At 39.4% G+C, this 14434-nt stretch overlaps 1 protein-coding gene across 2 annotated transcripts in view; it reads right to left on the bottom strand.

Annotated features, from left to right (window-relative positions):
- Nucleotides 1–1807: 1807 nt before the first annotated feature.
- Nucleotides 1808–14434, bottom strand: part of LOC131200921 (lysosomal acid lipase/cholesteryl ester hydrolase-like) — a 69544-nt gene continuing 56917 nt past the window's right edge. For both annotated transcript variants that reach the window (XM_058188330.1, XM_058188331.1), the window contains exons 7-10: nucleotides 11605–11745; nucleotides 8783–8854; nucleotides 7288–7359; nucleotides 1808–5224 (exon numbers count right to left, since the gene is read on the bottom strand). In XM_058188330.1, coding sequence (XP_058044313.1) covers nucleotides 4991–5224; nucleotides 7288–7359; nucleotides 8783–8854; nucleotides 11605–11745 — 519 coding nt within the window. In that variant the 3' untranslated portion in view covers nucleotides 1808–4990. The remainder of the gene's footprint in view (nucleotides 5225–7287; nucleotides 7360–8782; nucleotides 8855–11604; nucleotides 11746–14434) is intronic.

Below are 14434 nucleotides of genomic sequence, written 5' to 3'. Positions count from 1 at the left end.
CAAGCACTGATGATTCTGTTGCAGAAGTCGTATTTTCTGCAATCTAGATTAAAGCGGTTTACATTAAGTTTAAATCTATTGGTTGCCCTTGTATTATTGCAATTAAAGCTGAAGTAGTCTTTGACAGGAAGGACATTACAATAGATGATTCTGTGAGTTAAACTTAGGTCTTGTCAAGGCGACGGAGTTCCAAGTTTTCTAAGCCTAGGATTTCAAGTCTGGTGGGATAAGGTATTTTGTTGTTTTCAGAGGAATGGAGAACTCTTCTTGTAAAATATTTCTGGACACGCTCAATTGTATTGATGTCAGAGATGTGGTGAGGGTTCCAAACAGGTGAGCTGTATTCTAGAATTGGTCTAGCAAATGTTTTATATGCTCTGGTTAGTAGTGTGGTGTTTTGGAAAAGAAGCTACAAAATTAGGTTTACAACTCTTAGAGCTTTTTTGCTATGTAGTTGCAGTGGGCTTTGGCACTTAGATCATTTGACATGAAAACTCCAAGGTCTTTAACGGGATGGGGTCGTCTGTAAGGTAATGTCCATCTAGTATGTACTTAGTTTTAGAGTTCTTTTTCCTATATGTAAGACTGAGCATTTGCTGGTTGAAATTTGAGCTGCCAATTTTAGACCAAGCGGTTAGATGGTCAAGGTCGTTTTGAATGATAGAAGTGTTGTCTGTGGTGTTAAATAGTTTGACATCGTCGGCAAAGAGAACACAATTACTTGAGATATGGTCACAAAGATCATTAATGTATAGAATAAAGAGTGTTGGTCCAAGGACGCTGCCTTGAGGAACGCCACTCTTGACAGGAACAGGATTTGATAAAGCATTGCCAATTTTGACCACTTGTTGTCTGTTAGACAGAAAAGCAGATATCCATTTGTGGAGGGGTCCTGAGATGCCATAGGATGTTAGTTTAAGGAGAAGTTTATCGTGTACTACTGAGTCAAAAGCTTTGCAGAAGTCTATGTAGATTGCATCTATTGATTTGCCTTGATCTAGATTTGAAGTCCATATGTTTTTGCAGTGGAGAAGTTGTAAGTTACATGATAACTTTTTCCTGAAACCAAATTGTTTGTTGGAGAGTAGGTTGTTAGTTTCTAAGTGTGAGGTAATGGATTGATTGATGATAGTTTCCATGACTTTGCAGGTGACGCAGCAAAGGGAGATCGGTCTGTAGTTTTCGACTAAGCTGGGGTCTCCTTTTTTGAAGATGGGGATGACTGTGGCTAGTGACCAAAGTTTGGGAAGAGAACTGGTAGTGAAAGCTTTATCAAAGATAATACTTAGGGGTTCAGCTATATTAATGGAAAGTTTTTTTAAGAAATATGCACATAGACCGTCAGGTCCAATAGAAAGCGATGGTTTTAAGTTGTGAAGAGCTTTACCAACGTTGTCTTCTGTGAAATCTATATGAGTTAAATCATCATAGTCATTGCTGGTTCGTTTGTGGAATGTTGGATATGTGTTATCGGAGTTAACAAAAACTGAGCCAAAGAAAATGTTGAAGAGGTTTGCTTTGACTGTTTCGTCATTGCATTCTTTGTTGTTAGAATCTTTTAGTGGTGGGATGGATCTTGAATCTTTAAGTTTACTGTTGACAAAATTATAAAAGGCACGATTGGAATTTGTGCGTAGAAGGTTTTCTTCTTGCTTGGTGTGGTAATTTGTGCATTCAGTTTTAATTTGGTTGCATATGTTTCTGTAACGGTTTCTGAAGTTTGTAACATAGCCTTTTTTGTTTCTTTTCCAGAGGGATTTTTTTGATTGAAGCTTTTTATTGATATGGGTAGTTTGTTGTCTTGGACATGGTGGTCATTCGTGGTACATATAATTTAATGACTCTATTGATTTCAAGTAGGAAGATTCTATAGAGGTCATCAGCGGTTATGCAGGTTGCAAACAGATTTTGCCAGTTCAGAAGTGAAAGATCGTTGTTTATAAGGTCGTAATTGGCTTTCTTGAAGTTGTAGTTGGGAGTTCTGGTGTTATGGCGAATTAAGTATGGACGTATATTGAGACGAAAATCAATCATGCAGTGGTCACTGTTTGAAAAAGGTTCTTTAATTTGTATTCCGTAAATTGAGTTTGGATTGTTGCAGAAGATGAGGTCAAGGCAGTTGTTGAGTCTTGTATTGTTAGTTACAAGTTGTTCAAGACCTAGGTTTGTAACAGCGTTGTATAGTGTAGTATGGATTGGGTCAGTTGAACATTCATTGGTTGTCCAGTTAATGAGAGGTAGATTTAAGTCACCAAGGAAGATAAGAGGGTATGGGCAAGAGGTAGTCCATGTTAGCATTGAGGTTAGCATATTTGCGTGGGTAATGTCATAGTCGGGGGCTCTGTAGCATAGTAAGAATCGAAGAGTAGTGTCAAGGGATAGGTCGCATACTATTATCCCAAAAGAAGACATGGATTTGCAACAAGTTAAAAACTATAGGCCCATATCTTTGTTAAATTCAGACTATAAAATATTTGCTTTAATTTTGGCAAAAAGACTGAAAAGATACTTGAATGACTTTATACATTCTGATCAAAATGGCTTTCTGCCCAAGAGACACATTAAAAACAATATGAGAATTATACTGGACACTTTAGAATATTATGAGGCACATCTGGAGAAACAGATGGTGTTGATATTTCTTGATGCACAAAAAGCTTTCGATAATGTTAATTGGCATTTTATGTTTTTACAAATGGAACAGATGGGTTTTGGAGAAAAATTTATTAAGGCAATAGAAGCTATATATCAGAAACAATCTGCAAAAGTAATGATAAATGGTGAATTGACAGAATTGATTCAAATAGAAAAAGGAACAAGACAGGGTTGCCCACTCTCCCCTCTGCTGTCTGTCTTAACATTAGAAGTACTAAATAGAATTATTAGAGAGGAAAGAGAAATAAAAGGTATGAAAATACAAAAGGAAGAATACAAATTACAAGCATTTGCTGATGATCTGGTTTTTATCATTGGTTTTTATCATTTTATCATTGGAATCTATAAATATATTGATAGATAAAATAAAAGAATTTGGAGAAGTTGCAGGTTTGAAAATAAATAAAGATAAAACAAAAATCTTAACAAAAAATATGTTACAGAAACAAAAAACTGAACTAGTAGAAAGGTCAGGGATGCAGATTACGAATGAAGTTAAGAATTTGGGGATCTTCTTAACTGCAAGATGTAGTACATTGAAAGAGAATAACTATGATAAGCTCAAACAGCAGATTGGGTCAGACTTGGCAAAATGGGAGAATCTGCAGTAATCATTGATTGGACAAATTTCAACGATTAAAATGAATATACTGCCCAAAATATTATATCTGTTCCAGATAGTTCCAATTAAACTGGGGAATTTTTTTTTCATGAACTGAATAAAATGATATTGAGATATGTATGACAAGGGAAAAAAGCGAGGGTAAAATTAAAATTGTTGCAAGATGTGAGAACAAGAGAGGGATTTGGGTTACCCAATTGGGAATTATATTATCAAGCCGCAAACTTAATGTGGATCAAGGAATGGATAAATCTAAGGAACAATATTGACTCTGGAAGGCCATGATTTGTTAATGGGGTGGCACGCTTTTTTATGGTATGGACAGGCTAAAATGCAGGGATATTTTAGAAGACATTTTAAAAGAGAGGCTTTGTTATCAAACTGGGAGAGAATTAAGAAAAGCCATTTTTAAAAAATCCCAGTTTGGGTATCAACTATTGAGGCTTTTTCATATACAATCATGTTTAGAAAGGAACAAATTGTTAGATATAAAGAATTGTTAAATGAGAAAGGAGAACTTAAAACAATGCAGGAATTGGAAAGTGAAGATATAAAGATGAATTGGTTTTCTTACTTGCAAATACATTCTAGATATGAGAAAGATTCCAAGACAGAAGGTTTTTATAGCAACTTGACTAGCTTTGATAAAATTTTAACAGGAACTGATGACAAATTAATTACAAAGTTGCATGGATAACTTTTAGAGATTAAACTAGAAGAAGAACAAGTCAAGGAAACAATGATTGCTTGGGGGAAGAATTTTGGGCATGGGATTGATTTAGAGACATGGCAAAAATTATGGACATATAATTATAAGATGACAATGTCTACGACTTATAAAGAGAATTTGTATAAGATGTTTTATAGATGGCATTTACCCCCAACAAGAATTGCTAGAATGTTCAAGGACAAATCCGAAAAACATTGGAAATGTCATCAGTTACCTGGATCGTATTACCACATATGGTGGACATGTGTGAAAGCTAAAAGATATTGGACTAAAATACACACGTGGTTGGAAAAAATTATTAAAGAGCACATAGATTTTAAACCAGAAGTTTTTCTACTTGGGATCATACCAGAAATTTATAATAGAGAAGTGAAATATTTGATGGTAAATATTGTAACAGCAGCTAGAATAGTGTTTGCCAAAAATTGGAAAAGTGAGAAAATACCTTTGCAAAATGAAATAATTAGGAAAATAATGGAATGTGCTGAAATGAGTAAATTGACATTTGAAATAAGAGAACAGGAAGAAAAGCAATACTATAAGATATGGGATATATTTTATCAATGGCTAGAAGGGAAGATATGTTAACAAAGATTGGAGAAAAAATATTATTAATTGAAATATTAAAGGAATGGCGTAGAATGATAGAATTGATGATGTTACCAGATAAAATACTTATTAGAGGATATGCATATGGAATGAGAAAAATAAAGGTTATACCCATTGGTTAATTTAAGTTCTGGATACAAGTTGATGACGATATAAATTTAGTTAAATTAAGGATATTTGTAAATTATAAAGGCACAAGAGATTTGTAATCACCCTGCCGATGCACAATATTCGGATTGAAAATGTTTTTATGTTTGTTTTGTCTTAAAAGAAAATTTAAAAAAAATTTCAAAAAAGATTTCAAAACAGCCTAAAGGTGTGTTTTTAAATTGTCATCATACAATATGCTTTCTCTGTAAATCACTGCTGAGGAATCACTGATATCTTTTCATTATCTCAATGATACGCTTGTACATAACCTCAGGTGCATCAAGTCCCCAAATGTAATCTAGATGTTGCCATTCAGGAACATGCTGGTGATATATGACGTTACTAAGCCGTGCTAGTAATGCCTGGATATCTTTTATGTTCACAAATAAGTCGTTTCCACCAGACCAGAGCGCAACGGGTATTTTTATATCTTCTATCTTGTATACAGGAGGAGTCACCTGGGAAGAAAAGCAACAAATTTAAATAATTAGTCAAAAACTGCTCAGGAAGAGATGCAACGTATAAAACATTGCAAATTATCACTTTTAAAAAAGTTGGTGAGCAATGAAGTAATAGAATTCAGTGCAAACACTAAACCTGAGATGAAACTGAGGGTGGTAGATTAAATGTGGTTTTTTTTAAATTCTGTTTGCCTTCAATGAATAGCTGATCAGGTCAGAGCCTGTTATGGCCCAGTTGATCAAGACAAGGCAGACCTTTAGAAAGTCCTTTTTTTGCACTCAAGATGTGTTCGCAGACCTTTAGAAAGTCCTTTTTTTGCACTCAAGATGTGTTCGACAAATGGCCCTCCAATGGCCAGTAAGGCTCCACTCCACGCTACTCTGAAGGCAGCCACCACAGTCCTCCAAACAACAGACCAGAGGTGGGTTTCAACCGGTTCTGACCAGTTCTGGGAAACCGGTAGTGGAAATTTTGAGTAGTTCAGAGAACCGGTAGTAAAAATTCTGACTGGCCCCATCCCCATCCCTTCCCAAATCCCAGACTGGCCCCGCCCCATCTGCCTCCCAAATCCCAGCTGATGGGGAGGAAATGAGGATTTTGCAGTAACCTTCCCCTGGATTGGGGAGGTAATGGAGCTTTTACAGAATCCTTCCCCTGCCATGCCCACCAAGCCACGCCCACCAAGCCATGCCACGCCCACCATGCCACGCCCACCAAGCCATGCCATGCCTGCCATGCCACGCCCATCAAGCCATGCCACGCCCACCAAGCCACACTCACAGAACCGGTAGTTTAAATTTTTGAAACCCACCACTGCAACAGACCATATATTACCAGGAAAGTCCACAAGGCAAAATCCAGGCATTAGACCAATGGCAATCCTCAGGGCAAAGACAAGGTACAAGGCAAAGGCAGTTCTGAAGGTAAAGCAAAGCAAAGGACAAAGCAGTGCACAAGGCAAGGGTAAGACAAATGGCAAAAAGCCTCCTCGAAGCAAGGCAAAAAGGCCCGAATCAAAGCTTTGGGAGAGTATATACTCCCCCAAAGCTGGGGGAATATAATCTAAAACAAACAATTGTTTCCGCCAAATACTAACTCCCCACAGCTTCTCCTTAACTCATTCCACTCCAGGTGTTTTCCTTGTTAGGAGGGGTGGGGCAACCTCTTCCCGAGTAGCCTTGCAGCCTTTCTCTGAGCTTGCCTACTCTCCGCTCTCCATGCCCTTGGATGGAGTGGAGGAGGCAGCTGTTCCTCATCAGAGGAGATCTGCTACCTACCAGCATCACTGCCTTTCAGCAACCGATCCTCGCCTGTGTCTGTAAAGGCAAGCAGCTCTCCGTCTGGTCAGCCACCTCCCCCTATGCCTGAGGGGTCCTGGACAATATTGTCCTAAGCTGCTAGCCCGCTTCATATATGCCAAGGGAGATGCGCCATCCCTGTTAGATGGTCCCAGTTTCAACTCCTCCTCCGAACCAGGCTCCGATGGAGCCATGACAGAGCCTCAAAAAGGACAGGATATTCTACTATTGGTCCAAGAGAACCTATTGGCTTAAATTAATCATTTGATGCATTTGCTGATGTAAAGGAACCTTGGTGCAGGCAAACTCTGCCTGCAGCCTGAAGTTTGATCCTGATCGGGCCCAAGATTGACTCAGATTTCCATCCTTCTGAGGTTGGTAAAACAAAGACCCAGAATGTTGGGGGCAATGTGCAAATAACGCTTCCATATTTTAAACCACCCAGAGAGTCTGTAAAGCACTATAGGTTGGTATATAAGTCTAAATGCTATTGCTATTTCCATTGCTAAATGGCTTGGCTGGTCAGAAATGGTAGACAGTCTTAAATTTAGGTATTGACTGTCTTCAGATCAGAAAGGACAAGAAATATTTCTTCATATTTATAATCACGTCGATAACACTTTTCTTATTTTGCTCCACCTCAGCCTGCAAAATTTGAAACAAGGTACAAAATAAAATCCTATCCATCTACAACACATCAAGAGGGAAACCATTCTGAACTAAAATCTACAAATTTAATAGGAAAACTTTTCTTTTCATACCTGGTTATATTTCTCCATATTCTTTTCCTTAGTGCCATGGTCATATGCTTGAAACACCTTTTCATTATAGAGCTATAATGAATAGTATGGAATTACAGAACTGAATAAAAGTATTACCAGTCATTTTGATAACATACCACTGCTATATAAGCTACATTGTATAGCAGATACAACTCAAGGTGCTGGTGCAACTCAAGGTGCTGGTTGTCACATTTAAAAGTCTTCATGGCTTAGGATTCAGTTACTTATGGGACCGTCTCTCTCCAGGGGTCTCTATCTGTCCCATCCAGCAAGAGGGCCTGCTCTGGGTACCATCAGCTGTGGGCTGGTTTGGTCCCATCCATGCTGGTCTTCTGCAAAATCTTGAAAACTTGGTTTGCTGCTCAAGACTGTAGTGATGGGTGAGTGACATACTTCTGACTGTGTTGATAATTGTTTGAATAATTCTAATGTTATGTGTTATGTATAATGTATGTCATTAGTTCAAATTTGTACATAAGCCAGAACAGTTTTACTGCATAATATTGAATATTGTGTAATGAAATTGAACCACTGTAAGCAATCAATATAGCAAGCGCCGTTCTTAACTATGGTTCATCTTTAATCGAGGACAGTCTTAATCTGGAGATTTGCTATAGAAATAATAAAGACTGCAGCTTAAATAGAAAAGTTGTATGCTAACATCATATGTTGAATGAGCTCAGTGTAGTTCCAGATATTACAAGCTGCAGATTATTACCCCCCAAAAAGGCAGCTTTGGATAATGTCACAAACCTTACATTTCTAGGTTTCTTTCTCTGACCTAGCACTGTTCTTCTTAGCCAGATTTTTTTTACTTTAAATTAGTCAATGATGTTTTATCAATTTTTAATTTAAAAAAAGAAAACAACAACCTTAAACCTTAAATGCCTCTGTGGATTGCATAGTTTCAGATATTCTATTTGTTTTTTCCCTTTCTGTGAATGGTTCACCTTAGGTATAATTTTATTATAACAAGGGAATTTATAAATCATATACTTAAATATATTTGGTGGGTTTCTTTTACCTGACCTATCCTATCTTATCCTATCCTATCCTATCCTATCCTATCCTATCCTATCCTATCCTATCCTATCCTATCCTATCCTATCCTATCCTATCGCATCCCATCCCATCCCATCCCATCCCATCCCATCCCATCCCATCCCATCCCATCCCATCCCATACCATACCATACCATACCATACCATACCATACCATACCATACCATACCATTTCAACCCACTCCAACCCACTCCACTCCACTTGTTCTACTTTTGTCTCCTACTCCTAGTATAATGCGGTTTATGTGACTTATTATTTGCGATTGTCACTGGTGCTTGAAATGTTTAATAAATTCATCACTACTCCACTGCATCCAGAGTTAGTAAGAAGAAACCCATATATAGTACAATGATTAACAGATCTCTTCTATGTATGGTTAGAACTGGATTCAATCTATGGTACAAAAACCTACCTGTTTCCAGTGAAGAAGATTTTGTACAGATGTTCCAGCAGGAGAATGTGCCATATACACATCCATACGACTCTGAAATAAAACAATTGTTCATCTTAATTCTCTCATTAATTTCATCTGCTGTGTAGCAAAAATTTAATTAGAGCTTATTGTAAATTTGTGGGTCTATTTACATTCATGAATAGACCTAATACAATAGATGAACATCCCCAATCCAGCATACTCTCTAATAATGTGCAGTGTAATAGATTTAATTTTCATAATTCAGCCGGAGTTACACTATTCATTTGCTATATAGTTATGTTGTATTTTGAAGTTGAATTCACATACATCAATAGTTTTGGATGACTAGAGCCATTTGTTTTCCTGCAACTAGCCAGAAAGATCAAGGGGCAGCTCAGAATGCAGTCTATGTGCTTTGTATGTTTAGTTTTCAAACAATTCTCATTCCAGTTTGCCGATCCTTTATACAAGCCATTAATTTTTGGAACAATCATGGTGCTTGATTCTTCAGTTTTATTGGCATGACATTTGCTAAAAACAACTTGGAAAGTTCTCCGTTCCAATATAATGAACACAGTTACATCCCGTGTTCTATAACTTTTGCGCAAAGAAATCTTGAAATGCAAAGTTAATAGTAAAGCTCAGCTTTGTCTTACTTAAAATTTAAGGAAGGCTTTAATCTAAGGATTAGCAAACTTTTTCTGTAAATGGCCAGATTCTATCCCCCAATCCCCCATCTGAGCGGCTGGCAGGTCTGCAAGCTAAGGAGAGCATCAGGCATTGGGCAATGCTGGCCAGCAAGGGCTCAACTGATAGGCCACTGCTGCCCAAAATTTCCTACCCATATTTATTTTATTATTTATTTATTTATTTTATTATTCGAATTTATATACCGCCCTATCTCCCAAAGGACTCAGGGCGGTTCACAGGCATATAAAACATCAATATCAATATACAAATTAAAATAATCCTTAAAAAACTTATTCTAGCGCCCGAATTATTAAAAATAGAAATATAAATATAAACATAAATATTAAAATCAATTTAAATTTAAAACCCCTCTAAATTTAAAAATCTAAGCCAGTCCTGCACAGATGAATAAATGTGTCTTGAGCTCGCGACGGAAGGTTCGAAGGTCAGGAAGTTGACGGAGTCCTGGGGGGAGTTCGTTCCAGAGGGTGGGAGCCCCCACAGAGAAGGCCCTTCCCCTGGGCGTCGCCAAACGACACTGCCTAGCTGACGGCACCCTGAGGAGTCCCTCTTTGTGAGAGCGCACGGGTCGGTGAGAGGTATCTGGTCGCAGTAGGCGGTCCCGTAGATAACCCGGCCCTATGCCATGGAGCGCTTTAAAGGTGGTCACCAAAACCTTGAAGCGCACCCGGAAGGCCACAGGTAGCCAGTGCAGCCTGCGCAGGATGGGTGTTATGCGGGAGCCACGAGGGCTCCCTCTATCACCCGCGCAGCCGCATTCTGAACTAACTGCAGCCTCGGATGCCCTTCAAGGAAGCCCCATGTAGAGGCGTTGCAGTAATCCAGGCGAGACGTCACAAGGCGTGAGTGACCGTGCATAGGGCCTCCCGGTCCAGAAAGGGGCGCAACTGGCGCACCAGGCGAACCTGGTAGAACGCTCTCCTGGAGACGGCCGTCAAATGATCTTCTAGAGACAGCCGTTCATCCAGGAGGACGCCTAAGTTGCGCACCCTCTCCATCGGGGCCAATGACTCGCCACCGATGGTCAGCCGTGGATTTAGCTGACTGTACCGGGATGCCGGCATCCACAGCCACTCTGTCTTGGAGGGATTGAGCTTGAGCCTGTTTCTCCCCATCCAGACCCGTACGGCCTCCAGGCACCGGGACAGCACTTCGATAGCTTTGTTGGGGTGGTCCGGTGTGGAAAAGTACAGCTGGGTGTCATCCGCGTACAGCTGGTACCTCACACCGAACCCACTGATGATCTCACCCAGCGGCTTCATGTAGATGTTGAACAGAAGGGGCGAGAGGATCGATCCCTGCGGCACCCCACAAGTGAGGGGCCTCGGGGCCGACCTCTGCCCCCCTGTCAACACCGACTGCGACCGGTCGGAGAGATAGGAGGAGAACCACCGATAAACGGTGCCTCCCACTCCCAATCCCTCCAACCGGCGCAGCAGGATACCATGGTCGATGGTATCGAAAGCCGCTGAGAGGTCTAATAGGACCAGGGCAGAGGAACAACCCCTATCCCTGGCCCTCCAGAGATCATCCACCAACGCGACCAAAGCCGTCTCCGTGCTGTAACCGGGCCGGAAACCGGACTGGAACGGGTCTAGATAGACTAGATATCTCTTGTCTCTGCTCCAAATCCCAGAACCTCAGCTGAGTCTTGGGGTTCGTGATCTGCTGTCTACCCATCCATACTTCTTTAGCTTGGGAGCCGAATAAAAACAGGTGGTAGGTGAGATTTGCTAATGGCAGTGGTGGAATTCAAATTTTTTTACTACCGGTTCTTTGGGTGTGGCTTGGTGGGCGTGGGGTGGCTTGGGCGTGGCAGAGGAAGGATACTGCAAAATCTCCATTCCTTCCCCACTCCTGGTGAAAGGATACTGCAAAATCTCCATTCCCACCCCACTCTGGGGCCAGCCAGAGGTGGAATTTGCCGGTTCTTAGAACTACTCAAAGTTTCCACTACCGGTTGTCCAGAACCTGTCAGAATCTGCTGAAGTTCACCCCTGGCTTATGGGCCATACTTTGCCTTAATCTAAGAAAAAGTGTTATTTCGCAACACATTGCAAACATATTTCATAGAAACCAAGCCTTATTCAGTTCTCCTTTATACATACCATGTTGTAATTGGGAGTGTTAGCACCAGCTATAAAGGACAGTAAAAATCCACAGAGTTTAGGTTGAAAATTACAAACCGCAACCATAAGCTTTCTCATACTGCTGGGATATTGCCAACATCCTTTGTAGCCATACAGTGTCTGAAATATATTAATTCATTAATTAATTAGAACTGATGTAATTCAGCCGAATCAAATATCATCCCAACCCCTCATCTGCTGTAAACCCTGGGTGGTTTCTCTCCCACTATAAATTTAAGAAAAACTCCTTAGTTCAGGGATACACAAACTGGATCTTTGTATGGTTCGTGAGAGTTGAAATTCCAAAAGGTGGACAAAAAACAAAAACAAAAGGTGGTTTAATTTAGGCGATTGAAATTAGAACTATATTAATAAAATATAGGTAATATGATAATCTTCACATACCATATAATGATTTTAATTGTTTTTTTTCTTAAAAACAACCTGTAATCAGTTTTGAAGCTTTTATTTTATTTCAAACATTGATATAGCCACCATCTTTCAGCCAACTTTGGTGGCTCCCAGAGATTAAAAAACATAAAATCTTTTTTAAAAAGTTTTTGTTTATTAGTTTATAAGATAAAATACAAATATTAGGAAAATAAGGGAGAAAAGGAGAAGTGTGGGGCAAAGGAAAAAAGAAATAAAAGGCATTGACTTGCAATAGAATAAGATAATAGCATCAAACTTCAACTTTTTACTTTTACATAATAGCACTTAGCATCTAGACTAATATACCGCTTCACAGTGCTTTATAGCCCTCTCTAAGCGGTTTACAGAGTCAGCATATTGTCCCCAATAATCTGGGTCCTCATTTTACCGACTTTAGAAGCATGGAAGGCTGAGTCAACCTTGAGCCGGTGAGACTCAAACTCCTGGAGCGAGCAGTGAGTTATCCTGTAGTACTATGTTCTAACCACTGTATCACCACGTCTCTTACAATAGTATAAATTAGCCATTTCGATAACAACAAGCCTATTCATTGGTAAAACCCAAAATCAAAGTTTCATTTTTTTTCCACCTCAAGCACATAGTCCAGAAGCGGTTTCCAAGCAGAAACAAAAGTAACTGTATTTTTTTTTTAATTTTGATCAAAGCAGTCTATTTGTCCAAATTAAAAACATACAATCTTATTAAAAACTATAAAACACAACCAGTGAAAATATAAAAACCCGTGCAACCCAAGTTAATGAGCCATCATTTAATCTTTTATGATTTAGAATAGAATAGAATTTTTTTATTGGCCAAGTATGATTGGACGCACAAGGAATTTGTCTTGGTGCATATGCTCTCAATGTACATAAAAGAAAAGACATGTTCATCAATAATTCTAAGGTACAATACTTAATGATAGTCATTTAACCATTTAATTTAAGTCTGACTAGGTGGCTCAGTGGCTAAGACACTGAGCTTGTCAATCAGAAAGGTCAGCAGTTCGGCAGTTTGAATCCCTAGCATAGGTCTCCTGTGTGAGCAGGGGGTTGGACTAGATGACCTCCAAGGTCATTTCCATCTCTGTTACTGTTAATCTTCTCCCGATGCTTGGGGAGGGGGGAAAGGTAGGTCTTTATGGCCTTAATGAAGACTAAATCTCCCAGCGTCCGGTGCGTTCCCACAGAGAGGGACTCCTCAAGGTGCCGTCAGCCAAACAGTGTCGACTGGCGGCCCCCAGGGGGAGGGCCTTCTCTGTGGGGGCTCCGACCCTGTGGAATGAGCTTCCCCTCGGGCTTCGACAACTACCTGACCTTAGGACCTTTCGCCGCAAACTTAAAACCTATTTATTTCATATGGCTGGACTGGCCTGATTTTAAATTCTAAATTTTAAATTTTAATTGAATTTTGATGGGTTTTTAAATTTCTGTACTTTTATGGGGTGTAATGTTATTTTAAATTTTTTGGCAAATTTGAATCAGTCTTTTAAGGGTTGTTTTAATTATTGTGTATATTTCTGTTTGTATTTTATTTGCCTGTTCACTGCCCTGAGTCCTTCGGGAGAAGGGCGGTATACAAATTAAAACATTATTATTATTATTATTATTATTATTATTATTATTATTATTATTATTATTATTATTATTATTATTATTATTATTATTATTATTATTATTAAATGGGTGCAAAGTGTCCTAAATGGGTGCAAAGACTAAATGGGTGCAAAGACTAAATGAGTGAAAATGGGTGCAAAGACTAAATCGGGCAACAAAGCATTTCATAGGACAGGGGCTGCTGCCTAAAAGGCCCACTTCCCACCTCCCCTCTGATGGCAGTGTTGAAAGGAAAGGACTAGGGGACTCTAAGGACAGGGGTGAAATGCTCCTGGTTCTGACCAGATCCCCCGATCCTGTAGCAATGGCGGCAGGTGGTTCGGAGAACTGGTAGCAAAAATCCCTGCCGCCACCCCTGCCCCAGCTGAGCCGTGCAATTATCAGAGTTGTGTTTTGTTTGTTTTTTACTTTTAAAAGCATTTTTTCCTCGGCTGAAAAAATGCTTTTAAAAGTTAAAAAAAAAAAACCTCTGATGATCGCGCTGCTCAGCTGGGATTGTCAGAACCCTTTTAAAGCATTTTTTTTACAACCTCTTCGGTCGAAGAGGTTGTAAAAAAAAAGATTTTAAAAGGCTCCTCTGGCGATCCCAGCTGAGTTGCCTGATTGCCAGAACCTTTTAAAAGCATGTTTTCTACAAGTTCTTTGGCTGAAGAGGTTGTAGAAAAAATGTTTTTAAAAGGTTCTGGCGATCAGGCAACTCAACTGGGATCATCAGAACCCTTTGTAAGCTTTTTTTCCCTCTGGCAATCCCAGCTGAGTTGTCT

The sequence above is a fragment of the Ahaetulla prasina genome, chromosome 6 (assembly GCF_028640845.1).
Source record: "Ahaetulla prasina isolate Xishuangbanna chromosome 6, ASM2864084v1, whole genome shotgun sequence".
NCBI classification, from domain to species: Eukaryota; Metazoa; Chordata; class Lepidosauria; order Squamata; family Colubridae; genus Ahaetulla; species Ahaetulla prasina.
The sequence above is the reverse complement of the archived record's forward strand: the minus strand, read 5'-3'. Positions and strand labels throughout refer to the sequence as shown.